Source organism: Equus asinus, chromosome 2 (genome assembly GCF_041296235.1).
Source record: "Equus asinus isolate D_3611 breed Donkey chromosome 2, EquAss-T2T_v2, whole genome shotgun sequence".
Lineage (NCBI taxonomy): Eukaryota > Metazoa > Chordata > Mammalia > Perissodactyla > Equidae > Equus > Equus asinus.
In genome coordinates, this window is record NC_091791.1 from 95,062,923 (window position 1) to 95,087,681 (window position 24,759).

General features: G+C 51.9%; 1 protein-coding gene across 1 annotated transcript in view; it reads right to left on the reverse strand.

The window, feature by feature from the left end:
- SH2D4B (SH2 domain containing 4B) overlaps positions 1-24,759 on the reverse strand; it is a 71,024-nt gene that overhangs the window by 21,359 nt on the left and 24,906 nt on the right. Inside the window, exons 5-6 of the mRNA XM_070493939.1 lie at positions 8,277-8,493; positions 4,116-4,243 (exon numbers count right to left, since the gene is read on the reverse strand). Coding sequence (XP_070350040.1) covers positions 4,116-4,243; positions 8,277-8,493 — 345 coding nt within the window. The remainder of the gene's footprint in view (positions 1-4,115; positions 4,244-8,276; positions 8,494-24,759) is intronic.

Here is a 24,759-nt window from a genome sequence, read left to right on the forward strand (position 1 = left end):
GCATCCTGTGAATTCAATGTTCTAACCCCTGTCTCCCAGACAGGGAATATAAAGGACACCCCCAAGGTCACAGAGCTGCTGGGTCCTAGGGGGGCCCCACATCTTCAGACTCCTTGTCCACATCACTCTTTGGATTATAGCACAACACACGCAAATGCGTCTGCGGGCAGGTAAGTCAACACAAGTCACAGTACTGTGTCATTTTTAACCCGCAACTAAAATCCAGCTTAGTCAACTTGGAACGTCTTACTTGGGAAAGAAAAGATTCATATTGGGGTTGTAATCGGTGGCGTTACAGGCTCCAGTTCTCCTTCCCGCCCTCTTCTCACACCCTCTGATAGACGGTTTTGTGGTTCCTCACACGACAGGAGCAGACTCCGCTCCCCACCCTCAGCTCGGGGATGTATGGTGGTCAGTGGCACGAGGTGAGGGGACGGTGTGCTGGTTCGAAGACGAGACGTCAAGATCCCAGCATGCACTGCTTGCTCTCTGGTCCCGGAGAAGAGCAGGCCGGGGCCAGCCCACGGGTCCCAGGAGGAGCCTGAGAGAGACACGGGGCAGAGCTGCCCCAGTGAGACGCCCAGCAAGACCAGCGGAGAGAAGGGCCCCCAGCCCGGCCACAGCAGGGCTGCCCTGACATTCAGATGGTGCAGGCAGCCTGCGGGGCAGCAGCCTCCCTCTGTGTACTAGGACGGGGGCGTCCTATCTGGGATTCTGTCGGGAATTCCCACACTGGGAGACAAGCTGGACCCTACCAGTCTTTGGTCCAGACTTTGGGACCTTACATATGAGCGAAGTTAACTCTTAAGAGTGTGGAAACCAACTTGGGGCTGCCACCTTTTTGCTTTTCTGAGCAAAGGCAACATACAAAAATATCACTGCTGGAAGCCAGCCCCGTGGCCCGTGGTTAAAGTTCTGCACGCTCCACTTTGGCAGCCTGGGTTTGTGGATTCAGATCCTGGGTGTGGACCTACTGTACTTGTTGGCCATGCAGTGGAGGCATCCCGCATACAGAGTAGAGGAAGATGGGCACAGAGGTCAGCTCAGGGACAATCTTCCTCAAGGAAAAGAAGAGGAGGATTGGCAATGGAAGTTAGCTCGGGGCCAATCTTCCTCACCAAAAAAAAAAAAAAAAAAACCTACTGCCTACAATTACCATCAATTCATAAAAGATAGGACATTTTAACACTGAAACCAAGGAAAGAAGATCATCTTAGAACCACGCAGTCCTTTGCAAGCAAAGAAGAGTTCGGCCACCCTCCAGATGTGAGTTTTGTTCTTTCATTCTGTCACAGATCAATGAAAACTTTGTCACTGACTAGCTCCAGGCTGGGGATGAGCAACATGCCCGCTTTACAGCAGAACTGTCAGAAGAATGCGAAGTCAGTTATATAAGCCGCGAGAATGAAATCACTGTCTGTCCTGTGACAACACAAAATTGTAGAAAGCAAAGCTAAAGACGAGTTTGAGCATCTCCGTCCTGCCTTCTCCTCTGGCTGCCACAAGCCCCGTGGAGCGACCAGCATCCCGGCTACCCCCACCGCCACGCAGACGCCGGAGATGCTGGCGCCGTGCTCCCACGACGAGGACACGTGAAACGGAAAGGAAGTCAGCAGTTCCCACGGAAGCTCCCAGGGGCTCCAGGACAGGAGATCCCAAGACCAGCTCCAGGCACGTGGCTCCGTCACCCGCAAAGGCCACCTGTCTTCCTTCTGAGCCCTAAAGGGCCACCCCATCCTTCTGTCAGATATTCGGAGGCCGGAGAGAGGGAAGGGCCCCAGAAGTGGACAGTGGTCACAACAGACTCTGTCATCAATGAAACCGTCAACACCCCAGATGCCAGGCCGGCCCAAGAGACGGGAGCGACAGTGGCAGGTGCCGGCTCCAGACAGAACCTCAGGAGCCAACACATGACTGGCCAGGCCACCTTTCAGTCCATTATGGGACGATCAGAGTTTCCAATAGAAACAGCCCTTCAGCCTGAGGGCCAGATAGAAGGCCACAGCCAACGCCCAGTGGGCATCAACACGGGTAAGAAATGAAGCTCGGCTGGCGGAAGTCACTGAGACTTTGGGTCACTCGTCACCGCGGCACAATCAGGCGTAATCGGACCAATACGTCGGCAGCGAGGGTAACTGAGCTGGAGAGCTCAGCAACAGGGGCCACGGAGAAAGACGGCGAGGGTCTCGGATGTGCTTCTGCGCCCCACCCCGGGCAGGTCAGCAGCAGACGGGAGGGCTGAATGCGGGATGCCTGAGCCTCAGCCCCGAGGAGCCCAGAGCCGACCGCGAACGCAAGCCTGACCTCGCCTGGGGCACTGGACTTCCTGGCTGCTCCCAGCTTAACCTCCCCATCAGGCACCATGGGGACTCACACACCACCAGGGCCCAGGGCAGAGAAGCGAGGCTGCTCTTCAAGACTGGAGAGACCGGCGTCTGTCCCCCTCTGACACTGCACTGCACTCCCACCGTCATCCGTGGTCCCCAGGGATGCTTACAATGGCAGGTACCAGGGAAGACGGACCAGGTCCTCAGCTTTGCAGGCTTACACGCAGGAAGGGGAACAGACAATAAGCAAATTGCAAGATGAATACCAACTAGGTGAGCAGCTTTAAGGAAATGAGCAGGGCGAGAAACTGAGAGAAGGTGAAGGGTCCATGGAAGGCCTCTCCAAGGAGGGGACACTTGAGATGAGAAATGAGAACGTGTCAGCCATGCACAAAGCAAGGGAAACAGTGAGCAGAGCAACAGCAAGTGCAAAGGGCCTGGGGTGGAGAAGGAAATGGCCCATTGGAGGAACAGGGCAAAGCCAGAGCTGTGGATGGACCATAGAGGGGCCAGTGAAAGAGAGAGACCAACGAGGACACTCCTGCAGCCTGGACTGGGTGCTGCCATCACCTTTGGGGCCTCGGGCAGTCCCTTCACAGGGCCACATCACAGCCACCCATCTGGATATGCCTGTGCTTCACAGCCGACAAACTCTCCGGGCTCCTGCAGGCGGGGATGCGGGTGCACACAGCCGTGCTCGCCGTGGCACAATTTCCTCTAACCCTTCCAGCTGCCTCTCCCAGAGCTGGAGTCGTGCCCAGAGCTCGCCTGCGAAGGCCTCCCTCTCTAGCCACCACGACACCGGGTTCACCTCTCCATCCGGGTACAAGTGCGAACACACTGGCCAGGAAGCAGGTGGGCAGCGAACACGGCCAGGGGAAGTGCAGGCCACGGTGGGAGCGGCAGCGGGCAGGAGGGAAACTAGTCCTCTCTCTCCAGAGCAAGTCTCAACTGAAGCCGCAACCTGCCTCCATGTCTGAGGCCTCGAGGCGGTCGGATGGCTGGACTGGGGCCCTGAGGCTTGAGATGTACTCCTGAACTCGACCCTATGAGTCTCCTGTGACCTTCTGTGAACCACCCGCCCCTCCCAGGCCTGTTCTCTTGTCTGTGAAATGACGAGATCAGATACTCCAGGAGCCTCCGGGCTCCAGGGTTCTGTGTAGACGCCCGGCCTCTTTGGTCAGCCATTCTGTCACCTAACCGACAGGCATCTGCTCAGAGCCTGCTGTGCGCCAGCCCACGGCCAGCATCTGGGGCGCAGGCCCAGACCACGGGGTGCCCTGCCCACCGGGAGGTCGGGGTCCACGACAGCTCACTGTCTTGTGAGCACAGAGAAGACGCCTCTGAGGAGCCCCAGGTGGCCAAGGAGGCTGCGGGGCGAGAGGCAGGCTCGTCCCACCCAGCAGAGGGAGCGGAGCACCATTCGGGATGTGGAGTGAGCCCACTCCCAGACTCTGCCCAGAGACGTCATGCCCCGGTCTCTAGGCCTCAGTAAAGGTCACTTGGTGTTTCAGCGTGTGCCCCCCAGAAATCCACACTTGTGCCGAGAACTCAGCACCCTCAGCAGCAAACAAAGGACAGACGCGGGACCTCTCCCCACTCCCCTCACCAGGCGAGCCAGGACAGCCGAGTCCCAATGCTGGGGGACAGGCCAGGCTTGGGGGCAGAGCGGACTGAGCAGAGGCTCAAGTCCCCAATGACAGCAGGCCTTCAGGACCTCCTCCCAGCCCCAGAGAGATGCAGAGACGTGGGAGTTATCTGCCCTGGTGGCCCTGAAGGCAGTCCTACCATGGAACCAGGGGGCAATGGCTTTGGTGCTCCTCTCGAAGCCGGCTCGGCGAGGCAGCTGCTCCTCCTTAAACCAGCGGACGATGGCCGCTCTGGACACAGGACGCAGGGGGCGCTCCCAGGCCCTGCTGAGAAGAGAGAGGGGAGGGGGAGCATCGGGGAGGGAGGAGGGAGGGGGAGGGGATGAGGAGGAAGAAGGGAGGAGTGGAGAAGGGGAGGAGGAAAGAAGGAGGGTAGGAAGAGGGAGGAGGAGGGAGGAAGAGGGGGAGAGAGGGGAGGAAGAAGGAGGGGAGGAGGGAGGAGGAGGAGGGGGAAGGAGGAGGGGGAAGGAGGAGGGAGAAGGAGGAGGGAGGAAGAGGAGGAGGAGGAGGGGGAGGAAGGAGGGGGAGGAAGGAAGGGGAGGAAGGAGGAGGAGTGAGGAGGAGGGAGGAAGGTAGAAAGAAGGGAAGAAGGAAGAAAGAAGGGAGGAGGAGGGAGGAGGAGGGAGGAGGAGGGAGGAGGAGGGAGGAGAAGGGAGGAGGAGGAAGGAGGAGAAGGAAGGGGAGGAGGAGGAGGGAGGAGGAGGGAGGAGGGGGAGGAGGGAGGGGGAAGAGGAGGCAGGGGGAGGAGGGAGGAGGGGAGGAGGGAGGGGGAGGAGGAGGGAGGGGAGGAGGAGAAAGAGGTGGGAAGAGGGAGGAGGGAGGGGGAGGAGGAGGAAGGGAGAGGAGGGGAGAGGGGGAGGAGGAGGCAGGAGGAGGGAGCAGGGAGGAGTGAGAAGGCCACGGTGAGATTGAACACCCAGGATGCCCACACTGGCTCCTGTGGAGAGAATTCGCTGAGTCCAGGAACTTGAAGGCACTTTGCACACTAGCACGAAGCACAGCACAGGACACGCCAGGCACACACCAACCACGTGTTGAGCTGACATGCAGCGAGCATGCTGCCTCCAGCCCTGGGCCCAGCAGTTAAGACTTGGCTCTCACACCACGGCCTGGCCTCCCGGTCAAGGAACTATCCCCGTCTGTCGGCTGTCACACTGTGGCGGCTGCATGTCACTGTGATGCTGGAAGCTCTGCCACCGGGATTTCACATTCCAGCAGGTCCCCCATGGGGACGGGCTTCAGTGGAGCTTCCAGCCTGAGACAGACCAGGAAGAAGGACCTGCCCACCCACTTCCGAAGAAAATGGGCATGAAAACCCTGTGAATAGCAGAGAGCCCTGCATGATAGAGCGACACAAGGGGAGCAGATGGCGCAAAAGACCAGCGAGATCCCCACTCTGCTGTCCACAGGCCTCCAGGAGCTGGAATTGACTTGATGGCACTAACGACAACGACGAGATCACACTGCGTCCATTTATGGTCAAACTACAAAAAAATACAGCAGCTGAGGACGGGCCTTTGACCCAGCTCCAACAACCACAGCCTCTCCGTCTTCCCCACCCGAGTGAGAGAAATCTGGTAAGCTCTCACTTTGCTGCTGTATCTGCCCCTGGAGCACTGGCATTTAGCACCCCCACTGTTGTCACCGTTTTCCATAAAATAAACCTCAGCTGCCACTTCCTTGCAAACCACACAACGAGTTCATATTTCTACTGCCTTAAAACAAACCCACTCAACACACACAGAGCAGTGGAGGGTGTGAATTTTAGAAAGGATGTCACGAGAAAGACAGCAGGTGAGGTCCCATCACATGGCTCACAGCCATCATCGTGGGAGTCGGTTCTCAAACGTCCCCTTTCCTGCTGCCGCCTCTGGGCTCCCCTCACGCCCTCCCTCCAGCCCTGCTCCTGCGTGTCCGCCCTGAGGGACCGGCCCTTCTCAGTAACCCCAGATGCCGTTCCTCTTTATCAGGCAGCACATGACAGCTGCCTGGCCTCTGCCTTCTTACTCGCTTCCCCAATAAATAACTGTGCTGGGGGTGGGGGGGGCGGATCTTCCAGTTTCTAGGACTCATTCTCCTTAGGAGGCAAGAGAAGGTTAGAAATAAGAGCAAAGGAAACTCGTTCACTCTTCTCTCTCCATTTCTAAGCAGAGAATCTGATTCACCAGAACATAAATGCCAGGACGGGATGCTCCACAGGGCCACCGGGCCAGAAGCCTCGCTCCTGGGCCTGGAAGCCCGTCCCTTCGACAAGCCGTGTCCGCAGCGCTAAAGGCAGGCCCACGGGGCAGCCACAGGAGCGAGGCTGAGGCTCGGCCTCTCCCGGGGCCTGGATCTCACGGCCCCGGGTCCCCCAGGCTCAGGGTGGCGGCCACGGCTCCCCTTCTGACCACTGCATGCAGCAGCCTGGAGCCAGGGGGTCCCATGGTTCACACACCCGGGGCCTGAAGGACAAACCATCTGTTTCCTTAAAAACAGCAGGAGGGGAGGAAGGTTTTCTAAATCTTCAAATCCAGGAAACATAGAATCCGACCTCACAGAAATCAAGAATTCCCAGGCGACAGAAACCTTCACGGCAAAAGTCAAAAGACAAATGAGAAACTGAGAAGAAAGCTTATCACAAACAAAAAGGTCCTCGTCCCTAATATCTCAGGACTTCCTGGGAATGGATGAGGAAAAGACCAAAGGCACAGTGACAAAGCAGGGAGGGGCATGAACAGACAAGGAAGCACCAATGGCTCCTAAATACACACAAACCCTTTGCCCACTCACAAGTAGAAAAACAAATTTAAACCTCCACTGAGACATTATCTGACAACTCACTGCGGGCGAGGCTAAAAGGTGATGCGTTCACCGGGCCCACCCTGCGGACCACAGGTTGACGATAACCATTAGCACACCCTTGACCAGTGACCCCACCTTTGGGAATCTCCCCCACAGACGATAATTGTCTGTGTGTAAAATTAATGTCTACAAGGTTACTCATTAAGGGCAATATTGGTAATAACCAGAGATTTAAAACACCAACAATGTCCATTAGTATCGTCTTTGATAGATGAATTATGACAGATCTCTGCAGTGCAATACCATGCAGCTGTAATGAGAAAACCAAGTAAAAATAAATAGCTAAGAATTGATATGAAAAGACCTCCAAAATACAGTTAAATGGGAAAAAATCAAGATGCGGCACCATGTGCATAATATGCTACCTTTCATGCAAAAAAACTAAAATAAAACAAAAAACAGGGGCATAGAACTTTTTGCATTGGCAACTGCAAAAGGGCACTAGGAGGGTACACAGACCAGGAAGGGCGGCTCCTGTTGTGGAGGGGAACAGAGTAGATGGAGGCAAGGATGTCAGTCAGCCTCTTCTCCATATGTCTTTTCAACCACTTTATGTGTTTTGGGAGTCGCATAAATGACAAGGGAGGGAGGGCGGGAGGAAAGGAAGAAATGCAGATGTAGTCAGCATGCCCAAGACGGCAGGGGAGGGAGAAGGGGAGGAGAAGGGGGTTATGAATAATCCCAAATCCCACAAAACTCTGACAGCCTTCCATCATCTGGGGATGGAGGGACTTCCTGCGGATTAACCACGGCCAGGGAGCCGGCCCGGCTCTTGGTCCAGCCCTCCCTGGGGCCGCAGCTGCTCACAACCATGGTGCATGTAGGAGCGGGGGACCAACCTTGGGGCTGGCCCAGGGTGGGCCCAGGCGGAAGATGGAGAGGCTCCAGGCTACCTCTTGACCTCTGTCCTCGCAACAATGGGCGGTCACTTGAGCGCCCTCGCCAAACCCCTCTGGAGACTCGCTGTGTGTGGGACCCCCCTGCACCGACCCACGCTCATCGGCACACCCGGTCTCAGAACCCGGGACGCACCAGACCCCCGTGGGTACAAACCGCGGCCGGCCCTGCTTTCCAGGCTGCAGGTCCTATTTAACCCCCCTGAGGTCTTACATCACAAGCTCTTCACCTGGGGTCTTGCGGACCTTTAAGCGCTTGAAAGTATACGCAAACATCTTGGAGTATTTATGTACGCGCACTTTGGAGGGAAGAGCGCGCAAAGCTTTGTTTAGATTTTCAAAGGAATCCTAGACCCCAAAAAGGTTAGGACGCCCCACTCCAGAGTCAGAGACCTCCCATCCGGACTCCTCCCCTCCCGCTGCTGCCGGTTACACAGACTGGGATGCTGGGGCCCGCAGAGCGGACGACTAGCCCCAAATTGCACCGTAATTCGGTGGCAGAGTCGAACAGGATTTCCGCGCTGCGCGCCCCCGCCCCCGACACGGAGCCCCCAACCCACCTGGCAGGCACGGCGAGGGGTCCCGGCGGACCAGGCCCTGGCAGGTGGTGGCAGAGTCTGGTCTCCTGCTCGTGGCTCTGGCCGAGCTCTCGGAACATGGAGCTGAGGCCGGCGACCGTGCCCTTCTGGATGGCGCACAGCGAGTGGCGCCGGTATTCCTCCCGGGCGCGCTGGGCACGGCGGCTCTGCTCCTCGTCCGCCGCCTTGGACCGACGCACTGGAAAGGGATGGAGAGCATGTTCGCCCAGCCCCGCCACCCGGGCTGTACACTGTGCAAGCAGGGGCTGGGCGCAGGCTGGGAGCCCCGGGACTCACCCACAGTCCCAGGACCCACCTGGATCCACCCACATGGGCTGCATGGAGGCTCAGAGCCCCAGAATAGCAGGGCAGGCAAAGCCCTAGCCAGCTGACCCCATGGCACTTTAGGGTTATCTGGCTGTTCCTGCCACCCTGTTCCAGGATGAGCCAGCAACCTCTGGACGGATCCATCTCCATGTATCTTCCTTCCTGGGAGTGCCCTGCTCAGAGTGGCCTCTCCAACCTGGTGCCCCTCCACCTGGGCTCAAGGGCACCTGTCAAAGTGTCGGCATGTCCAGACACCACCCCATCGCCCACATCACTGTAGGCTCTCTCCCCCTCAGGCCTGGGTTCTGGGCTTCCCCTGCCATATCTCGTTGTAGCCTCTTCCCGAGGGAGGAGGGCACACCACTCTTTCTGCACAGAAGCCCAGCCTCAGGGAGGTCAGTAACTCGCCCAACGTTAAAGAGCTGATCAGGGATAGGGCCAGGCTGGGAACGCAGGAGCATGTGGCTCTGAAACCCCCACATCTCTTCCCACCACACAGACCCCACCTCTCAAGCTTCCTTTGTTGTAAAATCACGTGTCTGACACCAGAGCCCCTGCTCTTTCCTACAAAACCCGAAAGATCATTTAAGACGATCCAGTCCAAGCCTCTCATGTTCCTCATGGGGAAACTGAGGCCCAAGAAAGGGCAGTGATTTGCCAGCAGGGTCAGTGGCCAAGCCAGGCCAGGAACAATCCTTTCGGTGATCACAGGACGAGCTGTTGGGGACACTGGTGTCCCCCTTCTGACACCCTTTTTCTGCGGTTTCCAGCGGCCTTGGCATCTGGGGAGCGAGTGTGTTGGAGGGAGCGGGGAGAGGATCCTCTGATAGCTGTCACTCCACAGGTTTCCAGACCCCAAGACGCCCTTCTCTCCAGCCTCCCGGCTCTTTGTCTTTCTTGAGGCCGGGCCCCGCCTCAGCCAAGTGGCCTTGGAAAGACACCTGTGCATCTGTCACTGCTTCTAAAACTCAAAAGGGAGTCCTGGACCTGGGAGACGGCCATGGGAGGGCACAGGAGGCAAGGTCTAGAATTAAAGCCAATTATTTTGTAGTCTGATTGCATCTTGTCAGGCCCCCGTCTGCCTCGAAAATCCAGCCCTTCTGTGGAGGACTCTGAAGCTGGCCACGTCCCCCTGATTGTGTGTGACCCGTGATTGCACTAGCCAAGCAGGTCACCTTCCCTGCCCCGAGTAAACCCATGGTCTATTTCAGCTCTAACCCCATCCACACCCACGCAGCGACACCTACAACCTCCCCAGCCAGAGGACTGGGCTCTGCTGTGTTTGGAGGGGCCACCGGGTAAACAGCCCTGATCTACTGCTCAAGATGTCCGAGACCCTTCCTTGAAACATAACGTCCCCCAGGTCTGAGGGAGGCCGCGTGGAGCCTGACCCTCAGAAGGCATTTGTGGAACAGAGGTCACAAGGTCACACACAGAGACTCCAGTGGCTGCAGGCTCCCCGGGGGCAGGCAGGCAACTCTCCTTGGCCCACTCGTTGCTGTATTCTGGTTCCTCGAGCACAGTCGGCAGGCGGTCCACATTCTAGGACGACTGTGCCGGGTCCTAGCTGGGTACAGAGACGACAAGAACAGCCCTTTACCTCAAGGCACTCAGAGCCGCGCTGGGGAAATAAGATGCATCAATACCCCTAACGCAGTGAAGACGGCGACCGGCAGAGAATCTCAGGGTTCAGGGGCAGCAACACTCCTGTTCTGTGAGGAAGTGGGAGCCATGGCTGCAGACGGGCATCTGACTGGGTCTGGACAGGCCAACAGGAGTTTCCCAGAGAAGGAAGAGAGAGAAAAAGCCACCCCAGGGAGAAAACCTGGGTCCAGTGCCCCGTGGCCTGTCTGTAAGTTCCGGATCCTGCGAACGCCACGCCCGCCCTGCACAGTGGTAAGAGGCCCAGCAAGGCCAGGACACCGGGCACGGACTTTGCGTCACAAGATTGCAAACTAAACACAGAGGCCTGTGCCCTACTGAGGCTGGCGACCTTGCTGGTGACCCGAGAGACAGCGACGCTCACGGACACCAGGCAGACAGGTTGCAGAAGGAAGTCACGTGCAACCAGGAAGTCACGTATAGGTTCTCGCAACTCAGCCAGGTGAGGCCCCTAGCCGCCATCACTCAGAGACGGAGCCCAGCCTCCCCCAGCCCTGCCCTCAGCCCGCTGTTCTCTCCCCGAAACCTGCAGGGCTCTACGGCACCCGGGACAGAGGGCAAGCTCTTCCACCCACCTGCTTTCCCACCCCCGGCACCTTTGCACCGCTCCCACTCTGCACCTGGCTCCACAAAGTCCTCGCTGCTCTGTGAACCCTCCTCTGAGCAGCCGCGTCCATGTCGCAGTCCAGCCACCCTGCAGGCACCCAGTGAGGACCAGACCTCCACCAGGCCTCGGCAAGCCAACCCTGCTGCTGGCCTGGCTGTGGACAAGGACTGACGTGCAGTCAGACAGGGCACGGGCATCTCCAGAACAGCTGTCTTGTTCTTTTCCTCTCCCTGCACCTTTTTTTTTTTTTTCTTGAGGAAGATTAGCCCTGAGCTAACTTCCACTGCCAATCCTCCTCTTTTTACTGAGGAAGCCTGGCCCTGAGCTAACATCTGTGCCCATCTTCCTCTACTTTATATGTGGGACGCCTACCACAGCATGGCTTGATGAGTGGTGCCATGTCTGCATCTGGGATCTGAACAGGCGAACCCCGGGCCACCGAAGCAGAATGCGCGTACTTAACCACTGCACCACCGGGCCGGCCCCCCTGCATCGTTTTTCTTTGATATAAGTGACATATAACCTTGTGTAAGTTTAAGGCATTCAATGTGTTGATTTGATACGTTTCTATACTGTGACAATTGCCACCATAACTGACACCTAACCCGTCACATAATCCTCATTGCTTTTTCACGGTGAGAACATTTAACATATAGTCACTCAGCAACCTTGCAGCACGTACTACAGCAGTATTGGCAACAGTCACCACGCTGGGCATCAGATCCCCAGAATGTACTCATCTTTCAACTCAAGTCCATGCCCTGTGACCGCTGCCCCCCAACCCCGTTCCTCGCCAGCTCCCGTCTTAGCCCCTGGCGACCCCCATCCTGCTCTGTGTCTGCGAGATCTGCTTTTTCAGATTCTACGCATACGTTACATCATGTAGTATTCGTCCTTCTCGCTCTGATCTATCCCACTTGGCGTAGTGCCCTCAAGGTCCATGTATGCTGGCGCCAACGGCAGGATGTCCTCCTTTCTCGTGGTGAGTAACATCCCACGGTGTTCACGCCACATTCTCGTCATCCCTTCATCCGCTGATGGGCACTTAGTTTCCGTCTTTTGGCTCCTATGAATATTCTGCATGAACACGGGAGGGCAGACGTGTCTCCAGTCGCCTGTTGTCATTCCCTTTGGATGTGTACCCAGACCTGGGATTGCAGGAGGACGTGCTAGTTTTGTTTTTAACGTTTTGAGGCACCTCCACACTGTCTTCCACAGTGGCCGCGCCAGTTTACGTTCCCCCCAACAGTGCACCAGGGATCCCCTTTCTGCACAGCCTCGCTAGCACTCTATACCTGCTTTCCTCAGAAAACCCCGAATGTCCCCAGGCCTCAGTCTGCACATCTGCAAATAAGAACGATGCGAATGGCTTCCTCAATGAGTTATTAGCAAGATTAAATAAAACATATAAAAACACTGCAAACTATGAAGTGCTTTGGAAAAGTAATGTCTTATTAAGTCCGGGCTCTGACCTTGATCCTGTCTCCAAATCTGCCAGAGCCTGAGTCTGAGGCCAGGCTGCCTGGGTTCAGACCCCAACTGCATTCACCAGCTGTGTGACACTGGACAAGTTACTTAATCACTCTGGGCCTTTGTTTCCTCATGAGAAATATGGAGATAGTAATAGTCCTCATAAAGTTGTTACGGAGATTAAGAGAGCAGATAATATAAACCACGTAGAACCATGTCAGGTGCCTATTAAGCACCACAGGAAGTGTTAGCTGAAATTTTTATTTTCATCAGCCCTGGGATCGCCACGGGTGACAGGGAGCCGTGAGCAGCTCTTGGCTGTCCAGGGTCGGGAGGCACCGTGATTATCAATAACCTGGCATCTGCTCTGGGTCAGTTTTCAAGCAGCTCACCCTAAATGATGCTTCAAAATCTTAAAAGGTTGCTTTAGCTCCTTCTCAGAATCAGGGGACGATTCGGGCTGCGTCCCATGGATCTGCCAGAACTCATGGAGGGAAAACAACCAAGACGGACATCCGGAGCCACGTTAGGAGCTGCCACAAGCATCCTGTGCCCCGAGCCAGCACATACGGGACTGTCCTTGTGCCCCGGAGGACCCACCACAGAGGTGAGGGCCAGACGGAGCCCCCTGCTTCCTCCCACGGCCACGTTCTGACGCCACGCAGACCTGTCCAGCAGGTGCAAGGGCCTGCACTGCACGCAGAATAAAGGGGCACGTGGCCATTCCCGTTTCTAAGGTAGGTCCCCGGTCTCCTTTCTCCGTCTGTTATAGGGAGCGTGAGCTTCATCTCACAGAAACACTGTGAGGACGACTGAGACAGCACGAAAACGCTGAGGGCCTCCCATGAGAGCCTGGAGTTAGACAGTAAACATGGACCACCCGCAAGGAGACGCCACCTCCCACCCATTAGGACGGCTGCTATAGACAATTTTAATTAAAAAAAAACAGAAAATAAGTGTGGGCGAGAATATGGAGAAATTGGAACCCCTGTGCCGTGCTGGTGGGAATGCAAAACGGTGCAGCTGCTGTGGAAGACGACACGGCAGTTCCATAAAAACTAAACACACCATTACCATGTGATCCAGAAATTCCAGTTCTGGGGATACACCCAAAAGAAATGAAAGCAGGGGTTCAAACAAATATTTGTCCACCCATGTGCACAGCAGCATTATTCACAGTGGCCAAAAGACAGAAGCAAGCAAATGTCCATCGACGGAGGAATAGATAAACAGTGGAATATTATTCAGCCTTGAAAAGGAGGGAAAGTGTGACACCTGCTACCACACGGATGGACCTTAAAGACATGGTGCGGAGTGAACACGCCAGACACAAAAGGACAACACTGCATGATTCTGCGTCTGTCCCACATCTACTTTGAGTCGCTGTGTTCACAGAGCAGAGGGCAGAGGTCTCCGGGGCTGGGCTGGGAGGATGGGGATTTGTCATTGAGTGGGGACGGTTTCAGTTTGGGAAGATGAAAAAGTTCTGGAGATGGACGGTGGTGATGGTAGAACAACAATGTGAACGTGCTCCACACCACTGAACCACACACTTGAAGATGGTTAAAAGGGTCAATTTTATGTTGTACTTTTTACCACAATAAAAAAATGGGCATTCTGTAACATTCTGGCGTCATGAGCACTGCGCTGGGAATCAAAGACCTGCGAGGTGTCGCCGTCAGCTATGTGTGTGCCCACATCCACCCCTCAGTCCACCCGTCTGTAGATCCGAGGGGACGGTCCCTTCCAGCTCTGCCCTCCCACCACAAGGACGCTCCCACCTGCCCAGCCTGGGTCCCTCCTGCTCAGTAAGAAGCCGGGGGTCTCCCAGTGTCTGCAGCCCAACCTCACGCAGACAGACCTGGGAGCCAGCCGCCGCGGGCGTGGGGATGGGGGCGCTGAGCATTCTGCCTCGCTCTGCTCCTAGCTCTCTGTCTAGCCTACGGCAAGTCTTCACCTCCCTGGGTCTGCGTTTTCCCTCCGTGGAAAATAAGGGCAGTGCCATCCTTCGTCCAGGGCTGCCCAAACTGCTAGGCTGTTCTGGGATCATGTCCTCATCCGGGCTCAAGGCTCCAGCTCAGTCTCGACACTGAAGAGAGACACCAGGAGTTGGTTTTCCTCTTCGCTCCGGAAACACAGCCAGGCTGGTGGCGGCAAGAGACAGGGTTTCTGTACACCATCGTTGGGTGGCCTGTGGACGTTTATTGAGTATGTGTGTGTTTAGCGCCCTCTCTATGCCAGCTCTGTGCCGCACACAACTCCAGGGGTGAGGGCACCGCACGATCGTCACCAGTTGGCACAAGTCCTGGAACAGCCTTCTGGCAGGTGGCACTGCAGCGTCTGGAGGAACAGGTGACTTTTTCTCAACCTCACGAGGTCACTACATCAGCCAGCTGCCGGCTGGTGCCAGGAATGCAGATGCCGCCAGGAGCAAGGCCCAGTCGCTGCCTCCCCTAGAGCTGACTATCTGGCAGGGGGAGCATGGGAGCAAAGGGTGAGGGGAGCAGCCGGTTGTGTGCACGGTGCTGTGGGGCCCGGAGGAGGGACCCTGATCCAGGCAGAGAAACCCTGCGGAGAAGGGCAGCTGAGCTGACACCTGGTGGACCCCAGGATTCAACCAAGAGAAGAGAAGGCATTCCAGGCAGAAGAGGCTCAGGGCCAGAGGCTCAGAGGCAGGAGGGAGCTGGGGCATCCCTCTTCGAATGGGTCAGCGTGGGGGAAGGGCGGCCCCTGTAGGGTGGGTGCAGGAGGCTGGATGAAGAAACAGAAAAGGCCATTTAGGAGAGCCACAGACACTGGCTAAGGAATTTTAATGCTTTACTAAAGGGCGATGGGGAGCCACCAAAAGGCTTTAACGAGAAGAGCGGATGCCGTATGCACTTTTCCAAGCTTGATTGGGCTGCTGCGTTGGGAACGAATCTAACAAGAACAAGGAGGAAGACTTGGAAAACAGAAATCTGGGCAAAGAGCAAGGGGGGCCGAAGTGAAGACAGGGCCTGGAGAATGGGCAGGCGGGGCGTAAGCTCAAATACTCAGGAAGTAGGATCCGTACAATTTCCTGAGTTTGGGGATTGGTAGAGAGCAAAAGCGACAGACCTGAAGGACAGCAGGGTCTCTGCATCTGACAGCCAGGCGACAAAGGACGCTGCAGGGGAGAGGAGGATGGGGTTGGACGTGTGGAGGCAGAGGTGCCGTGGGGTTCCAGGAGGAAGGACCCACAGGGCACGAGGGTCTGCAAGATCTTTAGTTGCTGCTCTTCACGAGACCCCTCTGGTGAGCTTGCCCTGGTTCCCGGGGCCCCCTCCCCACTGGGCCCAGTGCTTTATGGAATTCAGACAATCCAGCGACATCCTACGGAGAAGCAGAACTCTTCAAACTAGTATCAGTTTGCAGTAACCTTTGGGCGAATAGTATCACGTCCCGGAAAATTAGGGAATAATCCTGTATACAGGAAAAGGCACCAAGAAAGATCTAAATTGTGCAAGTGTGCAGATGCGTTTAAGTTCTGCTCCATTTCCTGCTCCACGTGACCTGGGGCAACTTGAATTCCCATGTCTGTACTTTTTCTCCTCATCTGAAGGATGGGGGCCTCATAGACGTAGATGAGATGGTATGTAGATGGGCTTGGACGGTTCCTGGCACGGGGTCAAGGGTCACTAAATGCATTTACTGTGGTTGTTACCATTGTGTGCACCATGAGCTAAGGGAACAGAACGCCCTGGTAGAAAGGGCCCACCCCGTTTAGGCTCACGGGGTGGAGGTGGGGAGTGGTGCAGGGCTGGGAGCTCCTGTCTGGGAAACGGCGATGCTTCCTGACGCCCAAGGAAGGGACACAGGGGCCCAGATGTTGAAGGCTATACGCACGGCCCCTGGTGACTCAGCCGGCTGGGGCAGCCGTCCCCTGAGGAATGAAGGGTTTGGCACCATGACGATGGACCCTGAGAGATGAGCCTCAGGGAACCAAGGAGGCCCACCCGCAGGCGAGCGAGGCCAGGCGAGGGCTCTCTCCATCCTGACCCCAAGGCTTCTGAGGGTGGCTCCACCCATCCTCGCCCTGCTTGCCATGTGATGGCTGCCAGCCATGAGCCCTGTGGCCACCACAGCAACCGAAGGGACTCCTAAGGCCAGAGGGCTCCCCACACCAGTGGGAAATGTAGTGACTTCACTTCAGCTGACATACAGCCCCGAGGCATTCCTGAGCAGTTCAAGAGCGGAGAGAGAACCCTAAGCAGGACACGAATGGGGCATGTGGGGCTCAGGCTGGCATTATTCGAGTTCTAAAACCAAAAATAAGTGGAGTTTGAGGAGCAGTTCGAACCAGTTATGTCCACAATCGCCCATCCCTTCAGTGGACAGAAAAGGCCCTTCTTTCACGTCATCCTTCAGCTCTCCTTCCAGCCCTGAATTCCACTCTGCCCCACCCCAGTCTCCAGACCACGCCCCGTCTCCACAGCCTGTCTCCATCACACAGCATTTCAGAATCACCGACGTTAAACCCAGACCCCGGGGCACGCTCCTTCCTGACAGCGTATAGCAACATAACTAGACTGCAGCCCGGGCATAAGCACACATTTGCTCGCCCGGCTCTGACGACAGCTCAGCAAGGAGTGAGGCTGCTGGAGCACCGACAGCAGGTCAGGGCCCCGACCAGAATCACACAGTGCAGGGAGCCGGGGGGTGAACACAGGCCTGGCCGGCGGCTGCAAAACACTGTTCACACTTTAATCAAACAACAACAACAATGAAGTTCCAGTTTTTGTAAATAATCTCATTTACTACATCATGCTGGCTCGTCTCTAAATCTCGGGGAAACGAGATGTTACCCCTGCAAGCTCACAGTTGAGAAATTATGAAATGAATTTCTGCCTGATACACTCGGAGCTTCTCAGAAGCCCGAATCCAGAGCCTGATGTGCTGTTTGAAACGAGTAACTACTCCGCCTTCATGAGATAGCGAAGGGAGCAATTCCCTCTTCTTCCAATTTGTGGGATTTAATTTGGGTGTTTTATCCGAAACCGCTGCTCCCGGTAGATTAATGGCCCGCGATATCTCTCCTATTAAATTAATTGACTGCAGAATGGTTTTGCAGGGTTTGAATGACAGGCTCCGGAATGGAGCTCATCCTTCTTTAAGAAAGCATAAAATGAGGAACCAAAATCACAGCGCCCGAATTATCCCGTCTTTTCTCTGTTCTTTCAAAGGTTTTTCCATTTTCGGTGGCCACACAGAACATTAGTTAGCAAACAGGCAGGACCTGGGCCAAACGATTTCCATCTCCCACAAAACACCAGCCCAGCCCATAACTTTCCATCTCGTCGCCTAAAAGAGGATCGCTTGGTGAGTGATAGCCCCTTACAACTTAGAAAGCTCTTCAGCTTCCTCCTCTCATTTCACCCTCCAGACAAGCCTCAGCTCGGCGTCATCACCCTCTTTTTACAAATGCAGAAACGGAGCATCTTAGAGCTTGCTCAAGGTCCCATCAGTAGGTGGCAGAGCTAGGACAGGACTCCCAGCCCAGTGCTCCTTCCCCCACACGACAGTAGCCAGCCTCGTGTGACTTCACGTTGTAATTGTTCACTGCTGTTTTTTTCAGTATAACCTTTGCTCTGACTTCTTTCTCCACCTCTCTCTTCATCTGTTCTGAATTTAAATGAATAAATTCGTCTTTAGTTCTGGCCCATCTTATCTTCTAGCCTCATTTTCATCATTTCCCACCATCAACCCCAGGCTGCAGCCACAGCAAAACGCACGCCATGTCCTGCCGCACACAGTTGGCCTTGCCTTTGTGCAACGCTGTTCCCCCTGCTATCATGCCCTTCCCCACCTTCTTTACGCCCTCCGCCCTGCTTTTCCCAAACCAAATGCCATTTCCTCCACAGGGCCTCTCCAAATGCTCTAAGATTTTGTAGCAAAACATCACAGGATTTTTGCATCTGTGCTTATCAAGACTGGCTTGTCATTTTCTTCTCTTGTATTGTCTCGATCTGGCTTTGGTGTGAGGATAATGCTGGCCTCATAAAATGAGTTTGGAAGTATTCCCTCTCTTCATTTTTTTTGCAAGACTTTGAGAAGGATTCATATCAATTCTTCTTCAAATGTTCAGTAGGCTTCACCAGTGAAGCCGTCTGGTCCTGGACTTTTCTTTGTTGGGAAGTTTCTGATCACTGATTCAATATCCTTACCAATTAGTCTGTTTAGATTTTTCTCTTTCTTCATGATTCAGTCTCAGTAGGTTGTATGTTTCTAGAAATTTACCCATTTCTTCCAGGTGATCTAATTTGTTGGAGTATAATTGTTCATAGTGGTTTCTTATGATCCTTAGTACTTTTGTGGGATAAGTTTCAATGTCTCCTCTTTCGTTTCTGATTTTATTTCTTTGTGTCTTCTCCCTTTTTTTCTTAGTCTGGCAGAAGGTTTCTTCATTTTGTTCATCATTTCAAAAAAACAACTCTCAGTTTCATTGATCTTTTCTATTGTTTTTCTAATCTCTGTTTCATTCATTTCTGCTCTGATCTTTGTTATTTTCCTCCTTCTGCTAACTTTGGGCTTTGTTTATTCTTCTTCTTGTTCTTTGAGGTGTAAAGTTAGGTTGTTTATTTGAGATCTTTGTTTTCCTTATGTAGGCATAATTGCTATGAACTTCCCTCTCAGAAGGGCTTTTGCTGCATCCCATAAGTTTTGGTATGCTATGTTTCCACTTCATTCATCTCAAGATATTTTTTTATTTCCATTTTGATTTCTTCTTTGACCCATTGGATGTTCAGGAGTGTGTTGTTCAATTTCCACATATTCGTGGATTATCTAGTTTTCTTCCTCTTATTAATTTCTAGTTTCATCCCATTGAAATCATATCAAGTGTCTTTTCTGACTACAATCTTCTTCAACTTGTTAAGACTTGCTTTGTGGCCTCACACGTGATCTATCCTGGAGAATGTTCATGTGTGTTTGAGAAGGATGTGCATTCAGCTGCTGTTACATAGAATGTTCTCTACACGTCTGTTAGGTCCACTTGATCTAAAGTACAGTCATATGCAATATTTCCTTATTGCTTTCCAGACTGGATGATCTACCCATTATTGAAAGTAGGTTATTGACATCCCCTGCTATTATTGTATTGCTGTCTATTTCTCCCTGCAGATCTGTTAATATTTTCTCTGTATATTTAGTTGCTCCAATGTTGAGTCCAGATGTATTTATGATTGTTATATCTTCTTAATGAATTCACCCTTTATCATTATACGATGACCTTCTTTTACTCTTGTTACTGTTTTGGCTTAAAGTCTATTTTGTCTGATATAGCTACAGCTACATCTGCTCTCTTTTGGTTTCCACATACATGGAATACCTTTTTCCATCCAAGAAGGGAGAGTATTCAGAGAGACCCCAAGGAGGAAATGGCATTCAGTTTGGGGAAAGTGGGGGTAAAGAAAGTGGGAAGGGCATCTTAGCAGAATGAACAGCATCAATAAGTGCATTTCAGGAAGGAATCCTGAAATGCAGGAATGGATGCATCACAGGCAGGAATCAATGAGCATTCATCGCCTCTCTGTGACAGTCGTGGGCACAGATCTCAGGAGGCCCCGTGAGGCTGATGGCCAAAGACGTCCCTCCTCCATCCTGGTTTTGGAGGACACTTAATCCACAGGCCAGACACTAGGCCAGGAGTAAGGAAAAATGAGACCTTCATTGCACAGGATCCCCCAACCTGCCTCCTGAGTCTGAGCTTCAGTTTCCTTATCAGTAAAGCAGAAATGACTCCACTCTGCTCCACAGCTGTTCTAAGCAGATGAGTAATGACGTCCTAAGGCTTGTGAACACTCAGAGTTTGGGGCACTCAGTTGAATTTAATGAGGACATAGTTATCGGTAATATTTGGCAATTCTTGAAACAATTCTAACCCTTATGAGAATGGGCATGAAACACTTAAAGAGCAGTTATCAACGAGTAGGTGGAACATTCTCCCTCCCATGCATTTGCCCTTGAAGAAACATGAGCTTTGAACCCAAAGTTTGCATTTGTAATGTTAGGTCTGAAAGGAGGAAGTGGCTGTTACAGAGAGACACAGATGCCACAGCCAGAAGTGGTCAACAGGGGAAAGAGGACATGGTTCTGGTCAGGGACTCCACCTGTATTTTCCTCCCCAGCCCTAAGGGCACACCAGCACCCAAGCAACAAGAAGTGGAGACTTAAAAGCAAAATCCCATTGTAATTTCAATGACATACACACGCATTCCAGAGAGTAATTCCATTCCTATTCCAAATCGAGGATCCTTCTGAACCAGTCATTTTGCTGTCTCCAACAAATCCTGACAGGGGCCCCTCCCTTCATGCCCTGGTAAGGACGAGCTGAAGAGCTGGATGGACTCACTTCTCTGGTGCTCCAGCAGGTGGACCAGGAGAGTTTGCCCCTGCTTACACTGCTGGGTGGGCCCAAGATTCAGTTCTATCTGTATGATACAATCTCTTATGCTCTCAGTGATTCAAAGTGCCTAGTACAGAGATCACTAGGGAAGAAAGGAATTTTCCCTAAGAAAAGAAGATTTTAACTTAAGGGAAGCCACTCAGTCAAGCCAGTAGTGTTCAAAATGTATCACAGAGAAACAAAGAGTTTCATGGAAGTGCTCCTGAAGCCACAGGCGATGGGAGAATACACGGGGCTAAGGGACCAAGGGCCCCCACATCCTCTTCACCAGGCCATTTGTTCACACCCGCTTTACCTGTGGGCTTCAGCAGAAACAAGTATGAGAACAACAGCCCTAAGGGGCCTTTGGAGAGCCTGGTTTTCAAACTTTCTTATGACTATGACATCAAGTCCCTGGGAAAGGAAGACAGAAGGCCTGGTTGAGAGATGAGGCGTGAACCATGCTAGCCTTGGTGCTCTAAGGCTTCTGCCTTCAGGATGATGTCCACTCAGGGCCCAGGCACATACCCCTCAGGCTGCCATGGCTCAAGGGCCTGCGATCATCTGGTCATCCTACCTCATTGCTGAGAAGTAGGGAGGACACTAGGATCTTAAAAATTGCAATGGCCTCGGGGCTGGCCCCATGGCCAAGTGGTGAAATTCACATGCTCCACTTCAGTGGCCCAGGGTTTCACTGGTCCGGATCTTGGGCATGGACCTAGCACCACTCATCAGGCCATGCTGAGGCAGCATCCCACATAGCACAACTAGAAGGACCTACAACTATGTACTGGGGAGCTTTGGAGAGAAGACAAAAAAAGATTGGCAACAGATGTTGGCTCAGGGCCAATCTTTAAAAAATAATTGCAATGGCCTCATGGTGCAAAAAAATGTAAAACATGAAATTAAAATTAAATAAAAATTTTTAATAAATTTCTCACTTTTTCAATTTCTATTTTGCTTGTTTCTTTTCAAGAACTTGATTATATATTAGGTCACATGGAATTTTTAAAAATCTAACACAAAAACAAATACTTCCCACTCATCCCCTTCACCAGCAGACCAGTGATGTCTCTGAATCTGCTCTGAGAAGTTCTGGGTGTTTTAGGATGGGCCTTGAATTAATTAAATATAGATTTAAGAGGGTATTGGTGGAAAAGATGAATTAAAGATCTCTGAAAATGCTCTCCTCCATAAAAGCAATGACAACACTGGCAAAAATTGTCAGAATCAACTTTCTCAGAATGCTAGAAATTAACCAAAGGCTTGAAGCAATATGGGGAACATTTATTCGAGAAAAATGTCTCAAAATGAGTGAAGAGCTTAAATTATTAATTAAAAATAAACTTCCCACAAAGAAATTCCAGGACTAGATGGCTTCACTAGTGAATTCTACCGTGTGTTTAAAGGTGAATTAATTCCAATCCTTCACAAACACTTCCCCAAAAAATACAAGAGGAAGCAACACTTCCCAACCCATTCTTTGAGGCCAATATTACCCTGCCACCGCAACCAGAAAAAAAATCACAAGAAAAGAAAACTAAAGACCAATATCTCTTATGAATACAGATGCAAGTCTTCAACAAAATATTAGAAAACTGAATTTAGCAACATATAAAAAGGGTTATACATTATGAACAAGTAGGATTTATGCCAGGAATGCAAGATTGGTTCAATGTATGAAATTCAATGAAATATTATACCATATTAATAGAATAAAGAACAAAAAGCACATGATCATCTTAATAGATGCAGGAAAAGCATTTGACTAAATCTAACACCTTTTCAAGTTAAAAATATTCAACAGTCTATGAAAGAACAGAACTTGCTCAACCTACAAAGGTTATCTACAGAAAACCCACAGCTAAGATCACACTTGAGTGGTTAATTGGTACTTAAGTATGAAAAACTGAAAGCTTTCCCCCTAAGATCAGGAACAAAACAAGGATGCCTGCTTTCACCATTTCTATTCAACAAAGTATTGGAAGATCTAGCCAGTGCAGTTAGGGCAAGAAAAAGAAATTTTAAAAATCTAGATTGGAAAGGAAGAAGTAAAACTGTCTCTGCTTGCACATGAAATTATCTTGTAGATAAAAAAAAATCATAAGAAATACACAAAAAATCTATTAGAGCTAATAAACAAGTTTAGTAAGGTTATAGGATACAAGATCAATATACAAGTCAATTGTATTTCTATATTCTAGCAATGAATGATCCAAAAATGAAATTAAGAAAACAATTCCATTTACAGTAGCATTAAAAAGAATAAATAATTAGTAATAAATTCATCAAAGCAAGTACAGGACTTTCTACACTGCAAACCAGAAAACATTACTGAAAGAAATTAAATAAGACAAATGAATGGAAAGACATCCCATGCTCATGGATTAGAAGAAAAAATATTGTTAAGATAGCAATACTCCCAAGTAACATCAGCATCATGGTGTAGTGAGCTGTTCCCTTAGTCTCTCCCCCCAAGTTACAACTGAACAGACAGTCATTAACCAGCAGAGGATTGCATACAAAGCACAATAGGACATCTGAGAGATCCACACAGCCATACATCTGAAGGTTAGGGGGACAGATCCCCAGGAAGCAGTAGAAGGAGGTGAGTGGATCTCTCCCCCTCCATGGTGGCAGCGATCTAGGTGGTGGGTCCTCACACAGCAGCTGGTGCATGACTGTAAGAGGAAGCGGGGGGCAGCCAGGACCACACCAGAAAGCTTTCACTTTCAGAGTTGCAGCCCAGCCACGGAAGCACCCACCATGCCATGATGGCCCCATCCATGGGAATGCTCCCCACCAGGTGGTGTGGCTCAGCTCCCAAGAGGGAGCCTCCAACAAGTGCAGCAGCTCAGGAAAAGCAGCTGTGAGTGCAGAGCCAGCCATGCACACAAAATGAAGTGCCCCTCCACTCCTACCTAGCACACCATTTCAGCTCGTCCTCTACCAAGGCAGGGGTCCCTCACCAGAGCACCTGCACATGAGTGTGTGACCCACTAAGAGCCTGCAGCCAGTGGGAAAATGCAGAGGAGCCCTATCGGCACAACTTTCAGCAGACACAGTGGGTTCAGAAAACACAGCTCCTGTCCCCACCCCCCATACCCAGAGGTGGCAGGTGGAATCTGCCACCTGAAACTACTACAAATGCCTCAGCAAAGGATCAGTTCATCAGACACGATGAAAACTACAATAACCCTTCAGAGCAGAAGGAAAATGATGAGTCTTCAGAAACCAATGCTGAACTCACAGAAATGTACAATCTAAATGACAGAGATTTCAAAATAGTTGTCATAAAGAAACTCAATGAGTTATAAGAAAACTCAGAAAGACAGTTCAATGAGCTCAGGAATAAAATTAATGAATAGAAGGAGTACTTCACCAAAGAGATCGAAGCTCTAACAAGAAAATCAAGCAGAAATTCTAGAGATGAAGAACACAATTAATGAGATAAAAAATAATCTAGAATCCTTAAATAATAAAGCTGATGTTATGGAAGACAGAATTAGTGATTTAGAGGACAGAAATATAGAAATGTTTCAGGTAGAGGAGGAGAGAAAAGTAACATTTTTTAAAAATGAAGAAATTCTTCAAGAAATATCTGACTCAATTAGGAAAAGCAACATAAGAATTATAGGTATTCCAGAGGGAGGAGAGAAGGAGAAAGGAGCACAAAGTTTCTTCAAAGAAATAATAGCTGAGAACTTCCCAAATGTGGGGAAAGAACTGGATTTACAAGTACATGAAGCCAATAGAACTCCTATTTACATCAATGCAAAAAGACCTTCTCCAAGGCATATAATAGTAAAACTGGCAAAAGTCAATGACAAAGAATACTAAGGGCAGCAAGGCAGAAGAAAGTAACTTACAAAGGAACCCCTACCAGGTTTTCAGTGGATTTCTCAGCAGAAACATTACAGGTGGGGCTGGCCCAGTGGCACAGTGTTTAAGTTCATGGGCTCCACTTCAGCAGCTTGGGGTTTGCTGGTTCATATCCT